The sequence below is a fragment of the Calypte anna genome, chromosome 1 (assembly GCF_003957555.1).
Source record: "Calypte anna isolate BGI_N300 chromosome 1, bCalAnn1_v1.p, whole genome shotgun sequence".
Lineage (NCBI taxonomy): Eukaryota > Metazoa > Chordata > Aves > Apodiformes > Trochilidae > Calypte > Calypte anna.
Window position 1 is genome coordinate 89637127 of NC_044244.1, and position 23802 is coordinate 89660928.

Sequence of the window (23802 nt, forward strand, 5' to 3'; positions counted from 1 at the left end):
AGAAAATCAGAAAGTAAAAATTAAAGATGGTCAGCAAATCTTTGTACCATTTGATTAACGCTACTACTAACTTAAAAGTCGGGCAAAAAAAGTAGGGCCTCAGCAGTTGACTATGAGACATAATTATATTGTGAATTGAAAAGCTTTTTGAGGTTTAAATGCAATAGCTACATATATACAATTACATCAACTCAATGTATGATTATCCAATAATGTAGTATTTTTAAATGCACCCTATTTTTCATAGCAGCATTATATCCAAGACAATGAAACCTGGACTTATTTTGTTGTTCCTCACATTATTATAACAGTCATATCTATTTTCCATCAAGTCACTTCAGCTCTATTGTTGTCTAATTCATAGTGGGTTTAATGTTAAATTTAACTTATAGGAGGATTTTTAAATATGTGGGGTCACATTTTTATTATATATACTATTTTAATTTAATACTCCTTGAGGGGTATTATCATCTTTTTGACATTCATTTGCATTGTTTCAATTATTTTAATTTATAAAGAATGCATGCAGAATTGTGCTTTCCTTTTCAAAGCAAGAGGAAGCAGTTAAGCAGTTTCTTTGTTCTTGGTTACAGCTCTCTAGCTCTAGGGACAACCTGCTAGTCAGTGCTGTACTCCTTGCACCACTTTCACCTGTTTATTTCTGATTGTTCACTGTTTCTTTTTTGCAAAGAGAAAAAACCTACATTCACCTAACATTCATTCAGCAAAAGAACTCTTTCCAGTATAAGCATGTGCTTGACTATTTATCAGCCTATTTTGACAAATGACTCCTATCAATTTAGCTTTTTTTTGCCACCAAAAAGACATATTTAAACTGAATGAAAAGAATAGCAGTGGTGCTACAATGAGGACTCATCCGATCTCCATTAGAATGGTATGATTTTCGTAATATCACAGAAAACTATACCTACTCTACCTTTATAATGAATGGCAGCATTCTGAGATTTTTTATACTTTCAAAAGAGGAAGAGGGTTTGTCATTCTCCTCTGTTCCTAAATATTTTCTAAAAGGGTCCGTAAAAGCTACTATCTAGTTAGCATCAAATATTATGGGAACAACATTTCATATTCCAAGATCCTACATCCACAGGAGTGAACTTTTTAAAGTATGTCTAAATATCCATACTTTACAGCATTAGTCAGGTTTTGGAAGGAAATTTGTTTCTGTGATTGTGATTGCATTACATCCCAATAATGTCAGCCAAGTTAAGTTCGATTTCAAAGACAGCTGAATTCCTATATGAAAATCAAGACTTGTTTAGACAAGAGATCCAAATTAATGCCCTAACAGAAGCAAAAGTTTCAGTATGACCTCAATATTTCACTCTTCCCTTTGGCCTGTCACTAGTCAACCAGCACTTGAATGCTCTACATGAACTACAGCACATATTGTCTTCTGCTCAGCCAATATTCAGAGAACATGAGTGATCTGAGGCTTCTCTGAAGGGGCTGAGAGTCACATTGAAGACTTGTGGGGAGGCTGGATCATAGGAGATGTGATTCAAAGAGGGGTTACTTCAGTAGAACTGGAAATCTAAGGAAATAAGGCACCAAAACCTTTAAAAAATAGGTTTCATTAGCTCTGGTTATGGATAAAATTGTGTGTACAAAAAAATTACTATTTTATTCTCAACAATCTCTTCACAATAATTTTTGAATAGGTGTATTTGTTCAGGTTTTCAACTCAGAACAGTCATTCTTGAAAGAAAACTAAATTTTTATTGAAAGCTTTACCTTTTTTTTCCTTGGATTTACGTGCAGAATCAGCTGCATTTTCCAATATTGCAGTTAGCCATAAGGTTATCTCTGTGTGCATTACAATGTCAGTGTCTGCCATGCTGTTCTTCTGAATTATTTCATTTATTATCCATAGTATGTGAACCCACTAAAAATGGGGTTAGGGGGAAGAGAAGAATCAAGACAGAGTTAAAACTTTTTTTTTTTTTTTTGAGATATTTATGCATTACAGAGGTAGACAGGATTTTGCACACATTTAAAAATAATCATAAACATGGACTCAATCTTTCTTGGGTTTGGATTCTTTTTTTGAATGCCACCAGACTAAGATGCTAAATTTGTGCTGCTCCAAACGCCCTATTTCTTCAGACAGTAGACTTTTTTAATTTTAGAATACTCTTTAATTATTATTTTAGAAAGGTTTATGAATGTTCTACAGGCAAAACTTTTAGCAATTTTGATCAATTGCCTCTCATCTATCCCTGTACCCTTCCACTTAAGCAGGACAAAAGAGACTTGAATGCTTCTGATGGACACACAGAGGAAAGCAACCATACACCCCTTCTGGTGAATATCTGAACAATTTTACTATGGGGATCAGGGCCACAAAATTAACTTCCCCATCAACTGGCAGCCCAGAGAAACTAGTGTAATTTACCCTTCAGAGGACTGCTTTCACCAAAAGACTGTTCACTGTTTTAGCTTCTTGGCACCATGGACAAATGGCAGAGCATGTGTTACTGTACTGGGACAAGGCTGAGATATTTTGATACAGGAATGTGGAAGCACAGCATGTTCAAACTGTATATACCATCCGTATTTTCAGTGAAGAAGATTTATATGCATTTTAGCATAAGAAAATGTACTAGGACTGGATACCAGTATTTTATCCTGGCTTCACTGTAACAGACCACATTCATATTAAGAGAAATACATTATAATAAAGAAGTACTTGGTAAGCTTTGTGTTTGTGGATGTATTTTAAGAAGTCACTTCCACTCATCTGGATTCGCTGAAGTCCCATTTTACACTTCTGCCACAAAAACTTTATTACATCAACAAGTATTTCTTTGTCTGGTTTCATATTCTGGAAAGAATAAACAATGTAATTTTAAAAATAGGTATGTATATAAACACTGTCAAAACAGCAGTACATAAACAGATAAACAGTCTCGAATTTTTTCAAAGTAACCACATAAAAAAGCCATAATGACAATTAACTGTCTTATAAGGGATGAAAACATTTAGAAAGTTTAATAAATATATTTTCAAGTAATTTCTTGTAGACCAGCCAAGCTTTTCTTCTCCCATCAATAAAAGTGGTTTTAGAGGCGGCTAGGTTTGGGGGGGGGAAGATGGGGGGGGTTGTTATTTCTTTTTTATTGCCAAGCTCTTAACAGTAATACAGCCGAGGAAAGCAGTGAGATCAAAATTATGTGGGAGAGGCAAGAAAATAAACTACCTGTGAAATATTATAATAGTCCATACATTCTAGGGAAAATAAGTAATGTAATTTAACAGATTTTTAATTTTTTAGTACAGTATTTAAATATTTGCAGAAGATTAGTCTGCTTCATTTTGCATTGCCAAAGTCCATGTGTTGTTGGTGCATCTCTGACAAAGGAGCAGTCAAGAACAACTTAACTAGAAAAACTAGGCTGGAGTGGAATATCTAACAACTGAAGAAAATGTTAAAACACATCTGCATCTTGTGAAGAGAAAAATTAACAAATTCAAAACTCTTTTCAGTTAGCCTCCTAATTAAGCCATTTTAAAAGGCAATAGAGTCCACCTACACTGTTACACATTTTCTGAACAGTGAATAAGGATCAGTCACACACCTTAATTGCCATTTATACCCAAGTTCATAGAATCATAGGATCATAGAATTGGCTGGGTTGGAAGGGACCTCAGAGATCATCAAGTCCAACCCTTGATCCACTACCGCTGCAGTTACCAGACCATGGCACTGAGTGCCACATCCAGTCTCTTTTAAAATATCTCCAGGGACGGAGAATCCACTACTTCCCTGGGCAGCCCATTCCATTGCCTGATCACCCTCTCTGTAAAGAAATTCTTTCTAATGTCCAACCTAAACTTCCCCTGGCACAACTTGAGACCATGCCCTCTTGTCTTGTTGAAAGTCGTCTGGCAAAAGAGACCAACCCCCCCCTGGCTACCCCCTCCTTTCAGGGAGTTGTAGAGAGTGATGAGGTCTCCTCTGAGCCTCCTCTTCTCCAGGCTGAACAGCCCCAGCTCCCTCAGCCTCTCCTCATAGGACTTGTGCTTGAGTCCCTTCCCCAGCCTGGTTGCCCTCCTTTGGACCTGCTCCAGGACCTCGATATCCTTCCTAAACTGAGGGGCCCAGAACTGGACACAGTACTCGAGGTGTGGCCTCACCAGGGCTGAGTACAGGGGCAGAATCACTTCCTTGGACCTGCTGGCAACGCTGTTCCTGATACAGGCCAGGACCAGTATCTCAGGTATAATGAAACTTATGGGTTATTCCACACTATCTGTACACACATATATGTAGAAGGTTAAGACTTCAGTGCTATTGATATTGAGAAATGGAGAAGCGGGAAAAAAAAACTGAAAAAGAAGTAAATCAAGGTGACTTTTGCTATTTATTTGGTGGCAGCAAGGTGTTAGATTGGCTCAGCTCTATCATGTAATGTCACCATCAGTGAATTCATTGTTAATCAGGGGAGAATTTGTCTTTCTTTACCACACAAATTAGGTTCTGAGGAGATCTGTGGTAAACTGTACAAGAACCAGAAGAATTTAAACTCAGGTAACCTGCCTCTATAATACAGCGGTCATGTAAAAAAAATAACAAATCATGTTATCTACAGGTATAACTACCACACAGGCAGGATATTATGATTGAAAATATCAAGCTGAAGTTATAAAGATGTGTGGCCCAGTTATATTCAAACTGGGGCATTATTCAAATTGTATCTAAAATTAATTTTGCAGTTAAGACAAAAAAGCAGAACATATTCTTTCTAAGGACAATTTTCATCAGTCTTTTGGATTATTCTGTAGTACAGACTTCAGCACAAAGCCTCACTCTCTTTGTTTTTATTGTTGCTGTTTCTTATTGGTTTGTTTGCAATGCGAATTTATACTAAATTGCAGGCATATCACTGCTATAAAGGCATTATCATTCCTTAGGGTCACTGCTTCCATTTCCATAAATATTGCAGCAATGTTTCCTACAGCTGAGAACCTATATCTAATACCAGAAATTTGATCTCTGCTTGATTTGTTAAAACATGCAATTAGTTCTATCATATTCCAAATGGATTCAGTATCTATTAAACATTTTTAAGTAGCCAGAGTATAGAGCATCAACAAATCTTCTTTAAAATTGAAACAAATACTATTTTTTAAAATCAAAAATTGATCACATCTTATCCATGTTTTTTTTTTTTCATTTTTGCTATTTCATGTTTGCAGCTTGTTAACCATGCAACTGATTCCTTTAATGCTTAATGATATGCATTCATTTTAGATTATATGATGCATTCAGAAGCAATGCCTTGAATTTTACTATACCTGTTCAGGTGTGGAAACACAGGATAAAACTGTTGTTGCCAAAATAATAAGATCATGAGGAGGATCTCCATGATCTATATTCAAAGTTTCTAGAGAAGGAAGAAAAGGAAAGTCAAGATGTTACTTCTAGGTTGAAAACATCTGAGTGAATTCACTTACCAATTTATGCCAGCAGATAATAGGATCTAGGAAACAGTAAATAAAAAGGGGACAGATATCCCCAAGCTCATTAATTTCAGTGAAAAGTCAGCATTTCTACTTTTGGAAACGGAAAGTTTTCCAAATATCTGGAGGTTTTTTGGAGTGTCATGGAATTAAACTACAGTTGGCTAGTAATTTTTTCTTGCTTCGATGTCAAGAAATTTTACATAAATGAAGTATAAGAACAGATAAAAGAAAGTCAAACCTATCTATTTGTTTCCTGAAAATCCATCCGAAAACATCCATTAATTTTATATTATTGCATATAATTTCATGTATGTTTAATGTACAGCCTGCCTTCTCACACTTGAGGGAATTGTTATAAAGTCCTGTTTTGACAAATGAAAACTGGGTGAAATTCAATACATGACAATTTCTCAGTTGCTAGTTTTTGTTACAGAATACTGCATCCACCATACCACATATTTTTTTGAATAATAAACAAAATTTCTTGGTGCAAAAATATTTTAAATGCAAACACAGCTAAAACTTAACAACACTCACTTCTAAATGCTTGCTTCTTTTCAGAACCATGAGGCATCATAGCTTCTTTGGCATCATTGCCACTAATAGAAAAAGTGTGTTTAGGTTTTCTTGGAAATAGTAAAGTTTGCATCAGTGCAAGAAGTTTGAGTTCCATTTCAGCTTTCTTCCATGGTGGGTCATCTTGGGCCTAATTGAGAGAGAACAAAAATCCCAAAATAATGGAAATTTGTCTTTGAACAATCTTTCTTATCCTCATAGGAAAAGACTACATAAAGTCTAAATAGCATCTGGATTACCTGAAGAAAATTAAAAACAAATTCAATAGCAGAATCAAACACATCCCACTCTTCATAGCTAAAAGCTAATTTTATGAATTTCACAGCTGCATCTCCAGATACTCCCTTTTCTCCTGCAGTGATGACAAAAAATAGTTTATCATTTAGAAAATATTTTTATATATAAGTAAGAAAAAAAGATAAAACTCCATGTGTTTTTTTAACAGTCAGAATAATCTAGATGGATGTTTTAATAGCTGCACAAGAAACAAGAGCTTTATCATATTTCTGTAATGGCTGTACTTAAATACTACTTTAATAATATACCTGTAATGTCCTGTTACATGCCAAAGAGGCTACACTATTATTGTTAATAATGTACCTTAATAAAGACTATCAAGGAGCTTGTCCTTTCTGTTGCAGAAAGAGCTTAAGTCTGGGTATCACTCCATAATGACCCTTCTTATGTGAAATTTAGTTTCAAAAATGCATAGAAAAAAAATTGCACAGTGTCTTGCAAGACAGGTGAGTGTTTCTCATTACTCTATCAGAAAATGTGCATGCACACAAGGTGAGTCTGTTTTATCACTCTTCAAGTTTATCCGAACCACATTAAAAGCAGAACAGGAATTTCCAGGTCCTTGGAACTCTAAGCAAGTTCTTAATGTCTTAGCTAATATGTTCAGTGGTGTTCTGCAGTCCTAAGAACATGCTACGGTCATTGCTATATCACCTGGGCACTCAGCTAACACACGTTAGTAACATTAACTTAGTAATAGTTGTTATTTTCCAAAGCAGCACAGTGATTGGCCCAAGGATTTTAACAAGCTTATGACAGTCCTTTTATTACTGCATCCTACTTCTCTTCCATGAGAATATATAAGGACATTGTTGCAGGATTTGGCCTTTGAATCACTGTTTAGGAGAAATAACATATCTAGATGAACTGCTATGTGATTAGAACGTCCACACATTACTATTTAATAACTATTTAAATATTTAAATATTTAAGAACACTTGTGTTAAGAAAATCATAATGATATCTCTATGTAATTCCTTTAAACACCTTAAGAATACACAAATAAACAAGCATATCTTGTGCAAAGAGTATGGGATTTTGCAGTCCCTTTATGCATAGAACTGCTACTAACATGAATATTAATTCTGCTTGTCAAGTATTTGTATTACTAGGTACAGAATCCTTTGGAAATTTAAAGTTAATTTACCTGTTAGTATTAACTGCAAAAGGGTGGATGATGCATGAATTATACCAAAATGATCAGTGCAATGACTTCCTTGAATATCAGTACTGCTCGCTTCACCTTTATAATAGAAAATCCATGACATTAGTTTACATTGTACTTGCCTTATCAGTAGTCATATCAAGAAAATATGATTCTGAAGTGTATTTAGTCTCTACAAAATCTTTTATTAACAAAGTATCTCTGTGTCTATGGCTATATTCAGTCAATATCCCAGAAAAAAAAGAGGTTTGGGAGGAATCATCAAGTCCAGTGTTTTTGTCAAGTTTTCAAATCTAAGTCTGATGGATTTTTTTTTTAAGAAGTATATGAAACACCATGGTGTGCAGACCTTGCCTGGCTTCCAGACCCTGCCTCACTGGCTCTCTCTCTCTTACCCTCCACAAGAGGACAAAGGGAGCAAGTAAGGTGGAAAGGCTTGTGGGTTGAGACAAAGATAGTTTAATAAGAAAAGCAAAAGCTGTGCACGCAAGCAAAGGGAAAAAAAAAAAAAAAAAATTATTCACTGTTGTCATAGGCAGCTGTCTAGCCACTTCCAAGAAAGTCAGGCCTCAAGATGCACAGCAGTTCCTTGGGAAGACAAATACTGTAACAACTGATGTGCTCCCATCCTGTCCCTTAGTGTGACATCAGATGGTATGAATAGCTGTTGGTTGAATTCAGGTCACCTATCCCAACTATGACCTCTCCTAATCTTTTACCCACCCCCAGCCTACTGGCCTTTGTGAGGAGGAGGAGGGTTGGAGAGTTAGCCTTGATGTTGTGCAAGCACTGCTCAGCAATGGCCAAACATGGGTGTTTTCCCAAAACCCACTATTTTAGCCACAAATGTAAGGCGTAGCACTATACATGGGCTGCTATGAAGAAAGTGAACTTCATCTTGTTGAGGAAGCATGTAAATTACTGTAGATTTCTACTGATACAGAAGACAATAGATATTGGCCCATTTTTTTAATCTTAAATTTTATGAAGATTACCTGGCAAAGGAAAAACTAATACAACAGAGGTCTTGGTTGTTCACCAACACTCTACTCCTTTATGTTGTTACCTGTGAGGATTTCCAGTCCTGCAAAAAAAAGCTCTGAAATGACATCACGAACTTCAGTTTCATCAGGAGGAGGTGTATCAGGGCACAACACACGCCTGCTACTATCAGACAGAGCTTCCAGGATGGCAAGAAACTGAGCTGCAGCACCTTCAAACATTTCTGTCAGCAGCTGTTCAGTGATGGTGCGAGGCCATGCTAACTATGTAAGAAAAGGCAATGTAAGCCTTGTAATATTTAAGCTGAGTTACAACAAGGCAGAATTTCTTCCAAAACAGCTCTCCACCAAAAAGTACATATTTAAAACAGAAAATAACATACTGGAAAATATACTGGTGTTACAAATTTTGTTATTCAAAGGCATACCAAAGCCTCATGCTAAGTGCTGTAACTTCATAGCAACAACATGCACTGCTGCATGATATTTTCTTTAGAAAACAATAGAACAAACATTGTAAGAGTATTAAGGCCATGTAGTTTAGGGCATCCAGATCTCTCTATATAATGATACTGTCTTGACCATAACAAACCATAAATTATTTCTCTATAGCTATTTTCAAAAATTCTACATACTTTGCAGAAAATCAGAGAAAAATCAGGATGCTAAGCACTGCCATGTAAGCAAAACACTATTATATTCCTCACTTGCATATTTCAAACAAACCAGTACATTTATATGTGCAAACCTTACATACTTAAATATATTGAGGTTTGGGCCCTTTCTTTCTTTCTTTTGGCCATTGTCTTTCTCTAATTCGAGGTACCTTGCAGAAAATTAGGTGGCTTGCAAAAAAAATGTCACAAGACTTAAGAGAGTTCTACAATGTGAGTATTAAAAAAAAAATTTAAATGCAGTAGCTTTGATTCAAAGTACCTCTTTATCTTCACAGTAATTTAACCTAGCAGGGAAAACCCAGGACCCCCATACACTCAGTATGAATTTGAACAAGATTTATCTTATACTTATTGCTAACATAGTTGCTAAAATATAGAACATGCTAGAACATTCAGTATTTTCTAAAGTAGTAATTCCTCCATCATTCTTCCTTTCAAGTTTGTTCTGAATTTTAATAATAGTGTTAAACATAAAATTGAAAGAGTAAAACTTTTTCCTTTGAATAGTACCATATGTATTAAGCAGAATTTTATCACATACTCATCATATGCAAACTGTAAACACAGAGAAGGATTTCAGACTTACATTCTGTGCTTCTTTCAAGCTAACTTTTAACTTAGGTCGAAACCAATCTTCTGGCTTCCTTCTGGATTCATATACTGCTCTCTTAAAAATCATTACAGACATCTGACACAAAGAAAAAAGTAGTAAATAACTGCATTATATGTTCTATTTATAGGGACTGTAACTACCTGTTTATAATGAATTGCAGAATTATACCTTTATAGTGGCCTCTATAAAAGAGGCTTTTGTCTCTGAATTTTCCCGCGAAGGATTGGTATTTTCTAATTGCTTCAGTTCATAAATCTGAATCAGACCACGTCGAGCAAATATCTGTCCAAAGTATTAAAAAAAAAATAATTATTATACTTTGTTTTCATATTCTGTACGTAATTTTTTAGCATCATATCGTTCTTGACTACTGACAACTTCAAAAAGCTGTAGTGAAAGCTAGGTCATGAACAACAATAGAAAACAAAACCTTTGCAAAACACTGTATATTTTCATGAACACTTGCAAACACTTAATGCTACATCTATGCACCTCTATATATGGTTATATTACAAAGTTCTAATGCATTTAAATTGTAATTGATTACTCATTTACATGTGGGAACACTCCTCCACTTCACAGTTAAATTTTGGAATATGGGCAGAACTCTAAATACATACAATCTGATCATAAGCACGAATATTTAGATAATGATTTATTTCCCATTTAATTCCATCTGAAATGCTGTGCATGGTAAATTAATATACCTCTCCATGAACGCTGTCTTGACAATCAAAATAACACTGAGAAACTGCAGTATACAGGGTGGCTCTCCACGTCAGATAATGCACAGATAAGAGCGGAATGGATGATTCCATACACATACTGGCCCACAGTAAGTATTCCAGCACCTGTGTTGAAGAAATTCAGTTTCAAGCTGGATGCATTCTAAACTATATAAATATAAATATATAAATAAAGGACATATATAAAGATTTACCCTCAACTGGTAATACAAATTAAAAGGAGTGGGGGAGATCACAGAAATTGTATTAATTTTTAATATGTTTCATTGACTACAAAGCACTCCTCCTGCATATTTTTGCTTCTCATCTGAAACTATGGCCAAGCATAACTTTTTAGTCTCCAAGCTACCTTAACCACTCCAGTTCACTATAGCCTTTCCACCCCCAAAACAGGTCCTGTCTTTACCTCTCATCTGCCCTTGTTTTGAGAACTCTCTCTCTGACAGCTCTAGTGATCTTTATTTTCCATGCTAGTTTTCAGCAAGATCAGCAAGCTTATTTGAGATCCAATGGGGTCTGCCTGATTAATTTACATCCATGGAACTAGACCATTGGATCTTAACTTTAGGGCTAGCACAGTTATTGCAGCAGTCTAATTTTTTTAAATTAATCCTACTAAATTGATTAAACAATATCTTCTCCTTGTATTGTCTTTGGGTCAGCTGTTCCCTCAGGTAAACAGCATATGCACAACCTTAGTCCTAAAGTAATCATTATACAGATTTTCCTTTTGTCTGAATTTCAAGAATCTGAAATACCAATGATAAATTCCTCTGTTTCCTGTATAGTAAACACCTGAATACACTAATGGAGGTTATAAATCACTTCTTATTACAATAAATGATGCTGAAAGACATAAAATCTTTCCTTCTCAATGCAAGATTAATAAACCAACAGATAAGAAAATACACCGGATTAAGAAAAAGGTAAATCTAGCACAAGCAAAAATTACATTACCAGTTAAAAAGCAAAGGGCAGTGGGGAAAGGCCAGGTGATTTTTAACAAGTATTTACAGCAGAAAAGGTAGCCACCAGGTGTCAGCACATTCCCACGTTTTACCAAACGAAAGAACAATTCTTGGGAAAGAAAGCTATCTAAAGCCCTCCGAAGCAGTAAAATAATTCCCATTTCAAATACCAGCATGACAGCATGGTGGACTTGATTCCACAGCTGATGAAGAAGTGGAGTAATGAAGGCATGCGGGCTTAAAAATTGCCCATTTTGCAACCTAGACAATTTATTCCCTTGTGACAAAGAGCTACTGTTTGCAACAACAATGAAACACAAAAGGCAGAATACAGCATTATGCAAAATACAGGCACATTTTCCCATCTTGTGTAAATTTTCCAGATGTTTTTCTTTGCTTTGCCATACCTTAGCAGACTGACCTATCGTCATCAAATGCCTGCATATGGTGTAAATGTGAATGGTACCTGCAAAAATAAATTAAAATAAATAGCAAACTATATAAATGTATGTAACTATATAAACTATGTAAATATATGAAGTATAAGGTCTATAATACTACATGAAATTTATTCTGCTAACCAACAAAAACTTATTCTTACATCTGCTTTGTTACTTCCAGAGACTGAAAAAATAAATGATTTTTCTATAGCTACTCTCAAACTACAGATGAAGCCATTAAAATCTTGGACAACACTAGCTTCAAAAATACCTACACAATGAAGTAATATAATAAAAGAATGAAATCTTAAAAATATACTGTATCAAATTTTTGTTAAGTAACAAATAGAGAGAAAAATCTTACTTTATCCCCAAATGCCAGTCTCTATAAAACAAGTATTATCTCTACTCACAAATCTTACCTTACATGACTCTTTTAGCTGTCATGGCACTGTCCTGACAGGCAAACCCAGAACTGAATGATTTTAAGTATGATAAGTGAAATGAAGAAAACCGTGACTAGAGAGTTTTCAAAAATATCAAAGTGACTTATCCTGTCAAAAATTTAGGCTATGCTGCAAAACTGCTTTTCATAAATCAGCCCCCGAAACATAAAAGACATTGCAGTTCTGGAGAGAAAAAAAAAAAAGGAAAAAAAAAAGGGGAAAAAAAAAAAAAAAGTGAGCCTATTATTCTGTCTGTATGAATGTTCAGAAAGGGACATCTGTGGGAGCAGGAGCCATCACAATGTCAACTGTCATAGAGGGTGTTATTATCCCAATAAGCAAGAATAGAACAAGCATTAAGAAATTCCTTTTTAACAGTCAAATCTGTAAAAAAGCATAAAATCTATTGCCAGAAATTGCAGAAAAATGCTCTGAAACTGAGTAAAATCTGAGCTATTGCCACTTTTAATTAGCTTCTTAGCTAGGCTTGGTAGAGACCTGTCCCACACACAGGCAGGAGACTTACAAATGGCAGGTGAGCATATTTTAAATTTAATTCTTCTCCCATAGAACAAGACAAATAAAAACCAGCTCAAAAATAGGGACTGGATGCCAATGATATTCCCAGCAAAACAAAATAATTTTGACCAGTTAAGTTTTGCAGAAATTAAATTTTCCAAAATCAAAATAAAACCACATCATCTCCTCAACTTATATTGCAACAGTTGATCATAGAAAAAATAATTCGTAATAGCCTTTTGACTTTTTATTAAACACCATTGCCTTTCAAAGCAAAAAACACACTGTGGTTGTTCTTGAAATAAAAATCTTGATATATTACTACTGGTTTTTCTGGTTCATGGAAGTTCAATTTTTTCTTCAATTTTTTTTCCTAATTCAAGCATTTATAAGTAGCATACTAAAATTATATACAGAGATTCAAGTTCTTATATGCCATATGGTATTTTTAAAGTAGGTTGATTATTAACTCTACCCTTAAAGAACATTAAAAAAAAAAGACATAATGGCAAACAACAGTTTTCTACTCTTAGACCTGCAATCCCTTTCAAATACAAAAAAAAAAAAACCAAAACAAAACCACACACATGAAAAAACAAACTACAAGCCCAAAAACTTATTATGCTGTTAGATTTCAGTTTATTAGTACATTCTAACCACAGCTACGATGAAAAATCTATTACTTTTGCAACAGCCCACCTAGTAAAGGGAGAGTATGTAGAAACTTGAGTGTAAAAATAATTATTTTAGAAAAAAATGAAAAAAAAAACCAAAAAACAAAACAAAAGCAAAACCCTACTGTGACTGAAGACTAACTAAAAGTTTATTCATGACCCTTAAGTTGGCCTTAAAGAATATGTATAGAGTTTAGTTCCACAGGCTGCTTAGTAAAGGAATTCAAATGGAAAGCCTGAGGTACCATTGTAGATAAGCCAACACAAATTCTCCTGAGGCAGAGCCAATTGCATAGTGAGTCGTAAGGAGGACAAGACATTGAAACAAGTGTGCAGGGACTCTTGATTCTGGAGATTTCTGTCACTGCTGCAAACCATCTGATAGATGCAAGTATTTCTCTCCTGCAAAGCACGGAACTAAAACACAGAAAAAAATATAGAGATAAAATAGGTAGTTAAAATAGAGGCATATGTCAGTTTCACATCAGCGAAGTACAACAAAATGGTGAGCACTGAAAGACCCAGCATGCCAGCAAAAAAATCAATGTGACATTGAAATGAGCATTAGGATATGGAGAAAGTTCCCAAGCTTTAAGGTTGCTGTATCATTAGCCTGAGTCAGTTCCTGCTGCATCAGAGGATGAAAATGCATGGAGTCAACTGGGGCTGCTGAAAGGGCCATAGGGAGAAAGGATGGATGAGGCATTAAACTGATATTCAAAGAATCTGTCTTTAATTCTTGGCTTGTCTATAGATGTCCTCTGTAAATTATGGCAGTCTCGAACTTCTCTGCACTTCTCCATCTGTATCACAGATACCTTATTTATCACTCTTATCTGTTACTTTTCTACTGATGCATCATTCCTTCTCTTTTTTTTAAGACCTATCATACTGTGATCTCAGTCTTGTCTGGAGTACAGAATCATCTGAAGAAACCAACATGTGAGGGAATGAGCTAAGAGGGACACAGCTAGTCAGTACCTACCACCCTCTCAGAAGCCTCAGAACCTGATAATATAGAATCATAGAATCATAGAATTGGCTGGGTTGGAAGGGACCTCAGAGATCATCGAGTCCAACCCTTGATCCACAACCACTGCAGTTACCAGACCATGGCACTGAGTGCCACATCCAGTCTCTTTTTAAATATCTCCAGGGACGGAGAATCCACTACTTCCCTGGGCAGTCCGTTCCAATGCTTGATCACTCTCTCTGTAAAGAAATTATTTCTAATATCTAACCTAAACTTCCCCTGGCACAACTTAAGACCATGCCCTCTTGTCTTGTTGAAAGTATTTGACATTATATCAATTTTTGCAGTTAATTCACCAAAAGTGGAAGTTTCAAGGCCTGGAACTCCATTTCTATAATTTAACAAGTGCTATATTACAAAACAAAAGCTAGCCACAAAAACCTGGCAAAAAAATTACATAAAAAGCCTCTAGATGGAATCATTTGACACATTATCATTATCTATTTGCAGTTGCAGAGATCACTGTCATGATAGATTCCATATCTCAAAATTTAGGGATATTTCAGTGTCTAAGGGCCAAGTTACAGAACAGGCATTTTAGTTTAGATTCATGATAACATCAAGCACTATGACTGATTCAAGGACATAGAAAATAGAAGAAACCACCTCTGGAACTTCAAATTTATTAACAAGGCATTTTTTAAAAACTAAAATAAAATGGATGAATATAGTCTTTGATCATACTCTCTCTAGAAAGCTGGACTACGTGTGAAAAGTATAAACAGAGTTTCTCTTGTACCATGACATCCGCTTCTAGGTTTTAATCGAACTGCCTGCTTTTTTCTCCTCACTGAGCACCTATTTACAATCTAACTCTCACTATAGGAATAAGAATGTGATTAGCTTCACAGGAGAAGCCTTTGGTTTCCTTTTCTTGTTCTTGATGACAGAATATCAAGGAATTGTTTGGGTTGGAAGGGACCTTAAATATCTCCAGCTTCCAACTGCCCTGCCATGGGCAGGGACACCTCCCCCTAGACCAGGTTGCTCCAAGCCCCATCCAACCTGGCCTTGAACACTTCCAGGGATGGGGGATCCACAGCCTCCCTGGGCAATCTGATCCAATGCCTCACCACCCTCACACTAAAGGACTTCTTCCTAAGTGGCATTAGTTTATTTCTAAATATCCACCATGTACTGTAAGCAGAGCTTCTCAGCAAAGAATTGCTTAGAGCAAAATCTAGCATGTTTTTAGCATTCCCCCTATATGTCCCATGGATAAGAAATGCCAAATTGGAAGCACCTGCTTTGATAAGCAATTAACACAAAAGGATGCTAACATACTCTTGAGGTCACTTGGCTCCCCTTAGAACTTAGAGCACTTACAAAACTATTCCTCATTCTGCCTCTTGCTCATAATCAGAGCAATGATTATTTGCTCTGCAAATAATCTGTTGATAATAACACAATGCTGTATTTTTCCTATGTCATGTGCTTTTTTACTGGAGGTATTTTTGCAAATTTATGGTACAAACTACAGTGCAATGTTTTAATTCACTTGCATTCTTCCCAGTTTTACACCACACTGCACAGAAATTTCTACAAATGCAGAACACATGGACACTTATCAAATTTTGCCCACAGCCTCATTCTGACAGTGGTTTATAGCAAGTATTTCAGAGTTGCTGAAGTTGCAGCAGAGTTGCTGCTACAGACTGTCACAAAATAAGCCACTCAGAAAAAAATGCCTTTTTTAACATAAAGTTGACAGTGGTTAGTTTATGCCACAGCAGCATAAGTACTTATATCCTCTTAGAAATGTCCACCAGCTCTGGATATCCATATCATGCATATGACTTTAATCTCAACACAATCTGTATCAATAAACTAGTATAGACTAGTTAATATTAATATGAAGTAAATTTGTGGGAGTTAAAATAGGCTACTTGTTCTGAAGCTGTAAATGTCTTTTACAATTAAAAAAAAACCAAAACAAACAAAAAAACACAAAAGACAAACCTACCGTAAGTACTGCATATTTGTCTCTGAAACCATTTGGAAAAAAGGTAGATTTAAACTGATGCACATCATCAATGATATCATCAAGGTCTGCAGAATAAAACTGCTGAAGGTATCTTCCATAGCACTGTTGAAGTGCCAACTTGTATTCCTGAAGAAGAAATAATATTGTTTCTCTTATAGTTCTCTTACATTTTTGTTTCTATAAAACATGCATTATTTTTATTAACTTTATGTGAAAAAGTATCAAGGCAAAAATGCAGCTATAAGTAAAACACTGAAGTTTCATACAAAAGCTCAGCCATGTAATTTCTAATATGAACGCTCAGCATATGAAAGGCTGAAGTACTTAGAAGAATAGCTTTTTGGTTTGGAAGTTTGTGTTTATTTCAACAATAAATATGACATATCAGAGAACAATTTTAAAGTACAATCCTGGGCTGATTTAATAAACTCCAAGTGTTCCTGGAATGTCCTGCAGCTTTGCAATAGTAAAGATAATGATGTACTTCATAAAGAAGAAATTCATAAGCAATATACAGCCACCATCACTTCCCTCTCCCCTGTGTCCCTGATGTTAAAGCCCCTTGTACACAAACAGCAGAGAGGAAGCAAAGAGGAAGATTAAAAGATTTAAAAAAAAAAAAATGAAGGAAGTGCCAACCAAAATTTACATATGACCTAGGAGTCAGCATTAGCAGAAAGTGCCACTGGGTCTTTCGTAACTGTTAGGAAACAGGATGTTGAGCTCAATGTTTCATTCAAATTACAGCTCCTCAGCAGCATGCTGAACCACTCCAACATCATGCTGTGGTTCAGCTCTGACTCAGATGTGGAGGTGCCATTTACTGAATCACCTCCAACACTTCCTGCAGCAAAGATTATTTAGAGGTTTCTCTACCAACTTCACTAACTCTAGCACACACAGACCAGTCATGATAAATTCGGGAGGAAAATGTATCTAATTTGTATATGTTAAAATAATCCTGTAATGGTAAATCACAGAAAATACACAAGTATTTCCTTGCATTTACTTCTTAAAATATAAATTTGTACCACCAAGGTAAAACTTTCCTTGATTTTTTAATCAGCTCAGTCTAACCCACATTGCCTTGTTGCCCTCTGTGCTGTTTGAAAGCTGCAGCCATACACAGAAACGTTTACTTTTCATAGACAGCTATGTGGAAGTGGTCATTTGTGTACTCTAATGCATAGGTTCAGGCTCTGATACCTCTTAGGGTCCAAATTCATGGATCAGATTACCATTAAGCTAGTTACCAATACATAACAAAAAGGTAATTTCTTTTCCAAAGTTGAAAATATATGTATATGACCAGAGATAAGAGGTGAATACAGGTAGATAGGGAGGGGGAAAAAATGAGTCAGTACTGATCAATATGATGACTAATGGGATTTCCAGATACATGACATAATGAATTTAGGTGTGTCCTAAAAGATACATAGCAGACATGTAATAGAATGAATCTAAAGTGAGAAGGCATTAAGAGAAATTACAAGAAAGTTAAGTTGGTTCTTACCTACTGGCGACTCATATTTAATAATTAATTTTAAAAGACTATGCATAATTGAGTATGGTATAACATAAAGGTGGAATAGTTTTGAACTGGGGGTTAAGATGGGTGCTTATGGAGTAGGCTCTACCCTACCTACCACAGAACTTGGTGCTACACATTCACAGAAAAAAATCACAGAAAAGTTAGGGGTTGGAAGGGACCTTAAAAGATCATCGAACACAACTCCCCTGCCAGAGCAGGGTCACCTACAGGAGGTCACACAGGAACACGTCCAGGTGGGCTTTGAATGTCTCCAGGGAAGGAGACTCCACAACCTCCCTGTGCAGCCTGTGCCAGTGCTCTGTCACCCTCACAGTGAAAAAAATTCTCCTTGTCTGCATATGGAACCTCCTGTGCTCAAGTTAATATCTGTTGCCTCTTGTCCTGTCATTGGACATAATTGAGAAGAGCCTGGCACCATCCTGGCTCTCTCCCTTTACATACTTATAAACATTAATGCGGTCACCCTTCATTCTCTGCTTCTCCAAGCTGAAAAGACCCAGCTCCCTCAGCCTTTCCTCATACGGGAGATGCTCCACTCCCTTCATCATCTTGGAGGCTCCGCACTGGACTCTTTCAAGCAGTTCCCTGTCCTTCTTGAACTGAGGGTCCCAGAACTGAACACAATATTCCACAATGTGGCCTCACCAGGGCAGAGTAGAGGGGGAGGAAAACCTTTCTTGACCTACTAGCTACACCCCTAATGCACCCCAGTATGCCATTGGTCTTCTTGGCTACAAGGGCACATTGTTGGCTCATGGTAATCCATCCACCAGCACCCCCAGTTCCCTTTCCCCTTCACAACTGTCCAATAGCTCAGTCTCCAGTCTGTACTGGTTCTTGGGGTTGTTCCTACCCAGATGTAAGACTTTACACTTGCCCTTTTTGTAATTCACTGAATGATCAGAGCCTTCTTTTCTCCAGCCTGAACAACCTCAGCTCCCTCATCCTGTCTTCGTAGGAGAGGTGCTGCAGCACCCTGATCATCTTCATGGCCCTCCTCTGGACCCACTCCATCAGATCCATGTCCTTCCAGTGTTGAGGGCTCTGGAGCTGAATGCAGTACTCCAGGTTAGGTCTTACCAGAGCAAAGTTGCAGATTCACCTGGGTGCACCCCTGCAGTTCATCCAGTTCCTTCTGGATGACATCCTGTTCCTCTGGCTTATTGACAGTACCACTCAGCTTGGTGTCATCTACTAAGTTGCTGATGGTGCACTTGATCCCGTTGTCTATATCGTTGATAAAAATACTAAACAGTACAGGTCCCAGTACAGACCCCTGAGGGACACCATCTGCCCCTGGCCTCCATCTGGACTTCAAGCTGTCAACCACTACCCTCTAGATGTGACCACTCAGCCAATTACCCTCTAAACAGTCCACACATTAAATACATACCTCTCCAACTTGGTGAGTAGGATATTATGGGGAACCATGTCAAATGCCTTGCAGATGTTGAGATAGATCACACCAATAGGTTGTCCCTTGTCCACTGATATATTTACCCTATCATGGAAAGCCACTAGGCTCGTCAGACAGGATTTACCCTTTGTGAAGCCATGCTGGCTATCTTGGCTCACATTCCTGTCCTCCATGTGCCTTATCAGACCCTCTATGAGAAACTGCTCCATGATCTTCTCAGGCACAGAGGTGAGGCTGACAGGTCAGTAGTTTCCAGGGTCCTCCTTACTACCCTGTTTTAAATTGGGTGTAACGTGTCCCTTCTTCAAGTCACTAGGGACTTCATCTGACTGCCATGAATTTCCAAATATCATATAGCAGCTTGGTGACCACATCCGCCAATTCTCTGAAGACTCTGGGATGCATCTCATGAGGTCCCATGGACTTATGTATGTTCAGGCTCCTCAGGTGCTCACAAACCTGATCTTTATATACAGTGGGAGGAACTCTGCCACTCTGTTCCCCTCCTTGCGTTTTTTTTTAACTTGGGAGGTGCTGGGGAAGAGGTTGCCAGTGAAGACTGAGGAAAAAAGTTGTTGAGAACCTCAGCCTCATCATCCTCATCATCCTCAGCCTCTGTCATCAGCCTCAACCTCATCTGTTGTTACTAGCTCACTAGACTTGCTCTTCAGGAGGAGTATGTTTTCTTTAACCTTTTTTTTCACTGATGTACCTGTAGAAGTTCTTCTTTTTACTCTTTACATGCCTTGACAAGTTAAGCTCCAACTGTGCCCTGGCCTTCCTGACCTCATCTCAACACAATTGGACAGCATCTCTATACTCTTCCAAGATATCTGTCCCTGGTTGAACTGTCTGTGCAGTTTCCTCTTGCTGTTTAATTTGACTAGCAGGTCACAGCTCAGCCATGCTGGTTTCTTCCCTTCTTTATTATTGACCAAATAAATATATCTTCTTGTCGTGGTATAGGCCCAGCCGGTATCAACCAGACCTCCGCTCACTCACACACAGACCCTACCTGTCCACCCTACTGTGGGACAGGGAGGAGAAAATCCACCCAAAGGTTTGTTAATCTAGACAGGGAGGTTTTCATTCCTCAATTACAGTAACAGGCAAAAAACAGACAAGTTCAACTTTGGAAAAGAAAAAAAAAATCACAAACAAACCTAATCTACAAAGAGAAAGATAAACCATGGCCAGATCTTAATATCTTCTCTTCCCCCCCATCCATCTTCTTCCCAGGCCTCCCCGGGAAGACTTCTTCACTCCTGCCTCCCCCTCAGCAGCAGAGGGGGACAGGGAATAGGGGTTTAGGGTCAGTTCACCACACGCTGTTTATGCCACTTTCCTCCTCAGGGGGAGGACTCCTCACATTCTTCCTCTGCTCCAACATGGAGTCCCTCTCATGGGAGAGAGTCCTTCACAAACCCCTCCGACATGAGTCCCTCCCATGAGGTGCAGCTCTTCAGGCACAGACTGCTCCAGCCTGGGCTGCAAACAGTGTCACAGTCTGATTCTGGAACAGTCACCTCCTCTGACACAGGGTCCTCCACAGCTGCAGATCCACATCCATGGATCCTTTTCTGTGATCCTGCACAGGCTGCTTCTTCTCGTCTGCCCACCTGTGATAGTTTAACGGCCACAAATCCACCTTTACCCCACCATGGTCCATCAAGGACTGTCCCACCATACTTCTTCAGGGACTGCTCCATTGTGCTTCTCCGTAGGTTGCAGGGGGCAGCCTGGAACATCTCACCATGGGTTACGGGGAAATCTCTGCTCAGACACCTTTCCCCCTCCTTCTTCACGGACCTTGTTGTCTATTCTCTGTCACTGTTCTCTCATCTCCCCTCCTCTGTTTTGCAGGTCTCTCTCTTTATATTTTTGCAGTTTTGTGTTCTGTTTCTTTAATATGTTACTTGCAGAGGAGCATCCAGCTTCCCATATCTGCTTGGCGTTAGGCAGAGGCAGGACCAGGATTGAAGACGGGGGATCTTCCATCAGCTTCTCAAAGGAACCACCCCTGTGACCCACCCCTCCACTGCCAAAACACCACTGCACTAACCCAAGACACTTCTAATATGTTCCTGATAAAAAGTAGAAAAATCCACTGCTGGATCTAATTAGTAGCTGTACTTTAAATTATGCAAATTCTCTACAAACATTAAGTAGTTTCTCTCAAGTAGCTTTTCAAGCACTGAACTTTTGTAATAAATTCTGTAATCCCTCAGTATTTCTGACTCATAACTGTATCACTCAGGATCACAAACCCTTCTTCAGTCCTAAAAGAAATTACTTGCAGCTAGCCCTGAGCTTTGCTTAGTATTTACCCTTGAAAGCCCCAGATTTTACGACATGATCTTCTAACACAAATATCACTGAGGTAAAAAGTGGAATGCCCTTGAGCCCTTATTTCCCAGCAGACACAAAAGACAAGTATTATGTAAGAATATAACATAAAAACATCCCTACTGAGTCAGACCAATAGTTATTAGACCAGTATCCCATCTCCAACAGTAGCTAGTAACAGATGACTAGTAAGAGTATAAAAAGAGTTATCACGTAGTGAAATATCCCTGAAATACTTCTGAAGTCTTTAACAAACTTGCTCCTGAATCCCTTTTAATTGTGATTTATGTTTTTTCTTAATAGACCATAAGTCCACACAGAATTCAATATGCAGAAGCATCATCAATGCAGATAGTTGTACAATGTGTAACTGCACTTTTTGCTCTGTTTTTCTGCTGACCATTCTTCATCTGCACGCTTGGTTAACTGAGCTCTGAATTGACATTCCAGTGGAACTGCCACTTGCTCTATCATGGTCAATTAGAACTTAAGCAATGTCTATAGGCACAGTCAGATATTGTACTCCACTGCATAGAAACATCAAACAAATATTAAAGAGAGATTGTGGGGTGTTTAAAAAGACAATGAGTGCATAACAAGTATAGATATGGAAAATATACTGAAAACCAGGACAATTTTTAAATAATAAGCAAGATATACAAACTACCAACTCTCACTGGAATTATTTTGCAAAAGTTTTTTCTGCTTTCTAAATAGCTTCTAGTACAATCTGATTAAAAATTAAAGTAGCACAGAGACATAATGAAACAAAGACTATGATCGAGCTTGTTCTGTTTTCTCATGACTTACTTTGATCTGAGCAAGGAAATCACCAACTTTCAGAAGTTTTTCACTGTAATACCACTCCGGCAGTCTAGGCTTATATTTGATCCAAATATTAAACAAAGTATTTGCTCTAAAAAAGATAGAGGAGAAAGGGCTTCAGTTTAAACTGGCAGCAGACCTGCCATAACAAGTAAACAAATCAGGAAAACTGCAAACTGTGAAGACACCTTTCTTCCAAATTTATTTGAACCTCTATGTATTTCAAAACAAGTGATCATTAAAACTCGATTTAACAGGCAGCCGAGGATGGTTTTGGGTTTCATTTCTGTCACCAGTTTTTATCACGCATTTAAAATAGGATTAATTTTCTCCTGTGTAAATTCTTATTACAATATCTTAGTATTAATTCCCTAGCATTATTCAAACATGGTCAGAAGGGGAAAACCTGTCCCACCATTCAGCTGGTATTTGAGAGGTCCTCTTCGAAAAAACAATTTTCTATTTTACAGAAACTCAATGCAATTGAAACTCAGAGCAATTCTTAGACTGGAAGCTACAATGGGTAAGAACAAGAAAAAAGATTTCAAATAGCAATTCATGTCCAGTAGCAGCAAATTTGGGAAGTGGTAGCCATGGAATAAACCATAAAGCTATAGAGCATTTAGAGCTATGGTATCTATAGCTATATAGATCATGGTATCTATAAGCTATACCATGAATCACAAAAGAAGAAAGTCATTTGAAAGCCTCTAGCATGAACTGCATTTGGCATGAAATGTTCAGGAATTTTAGGTCATAAAGGGTAGTATACAGACACATTTGTTAAAATAGAAAGGATTTTATGGCAATAGCTGCAATACCCTTGTTGCTTTTGCCTATTATTCTAGCCACAGTTGTCATCAAGGATGACTTTGTGTAGCAAATCAGTTATTAGGCTGAACCAGCAAGGCTCCCATAAATGGTGACTCCAAGTAGTTAGCCTTCTGAATAGAGAGACTGACTGGCATGCCAGTATTATAGCCCCAGTGCCTGCTGTTTGATAGTGCCCTCTTAAGTACAACTTTCCCATCTTAGA

The 23802-nt window shown here is 37.4% G+C and overlaps 1 protein-coding gene across 1 annotated transcript in view; it reads right to left on the bottom strand.

Annotated features, from left to right (window-relative positions):
* The window catches only part of CFAP54 (cilia and flagella associated protein 54), a 109063-nt gene that overhangs the window by 80066 nt on the left and 5195 nt on the right, over positions 1–23802 (bottom strand). The window contains exons 2-15 of the mRNA XM_030454014.1: positions 22752–22857; positions 16606–16752; positions 13855–14026; positions 11938–11996; positions 10524–10667; positions 9985–10098; positions 9790–9891; positions 8592–8790; positions 7508–7603; positions 6303–6415; positions 6016–6193; positions 5320–5393; positions 2711–2845; positions 1756–1906 (exon numbers count right to left, since the gene is read on the bottom strand). Coding sequence (XP_030309874.1) covers positions 1756–1906; positions 2711–2845; positions 5320–5393; positions 6016–6193; positions 6303–6415; positions 7508–7603; positions 8592–8790; positions 9790–9891; positions 9985–10098; positions 10524–10667; positions 11938–11996; positions 13855–14026; positions 16606–16752; positions 22752–22857 — 1790 coding nt within the window. The remainder of the gene's footprint in view (positions 1–1755; positions 1907–2710; positions 2846–5319; positions 5394–6015; positions 6194–6302; positions 6416–7507; positions 7604–8591; positions 8791–9789; positions 9892–9984; positions 10099–10523; positions 10668–11937; positions 11997–13854; positions 14027–16605; positions 16753–22751; positions 22858–23802) is intronic.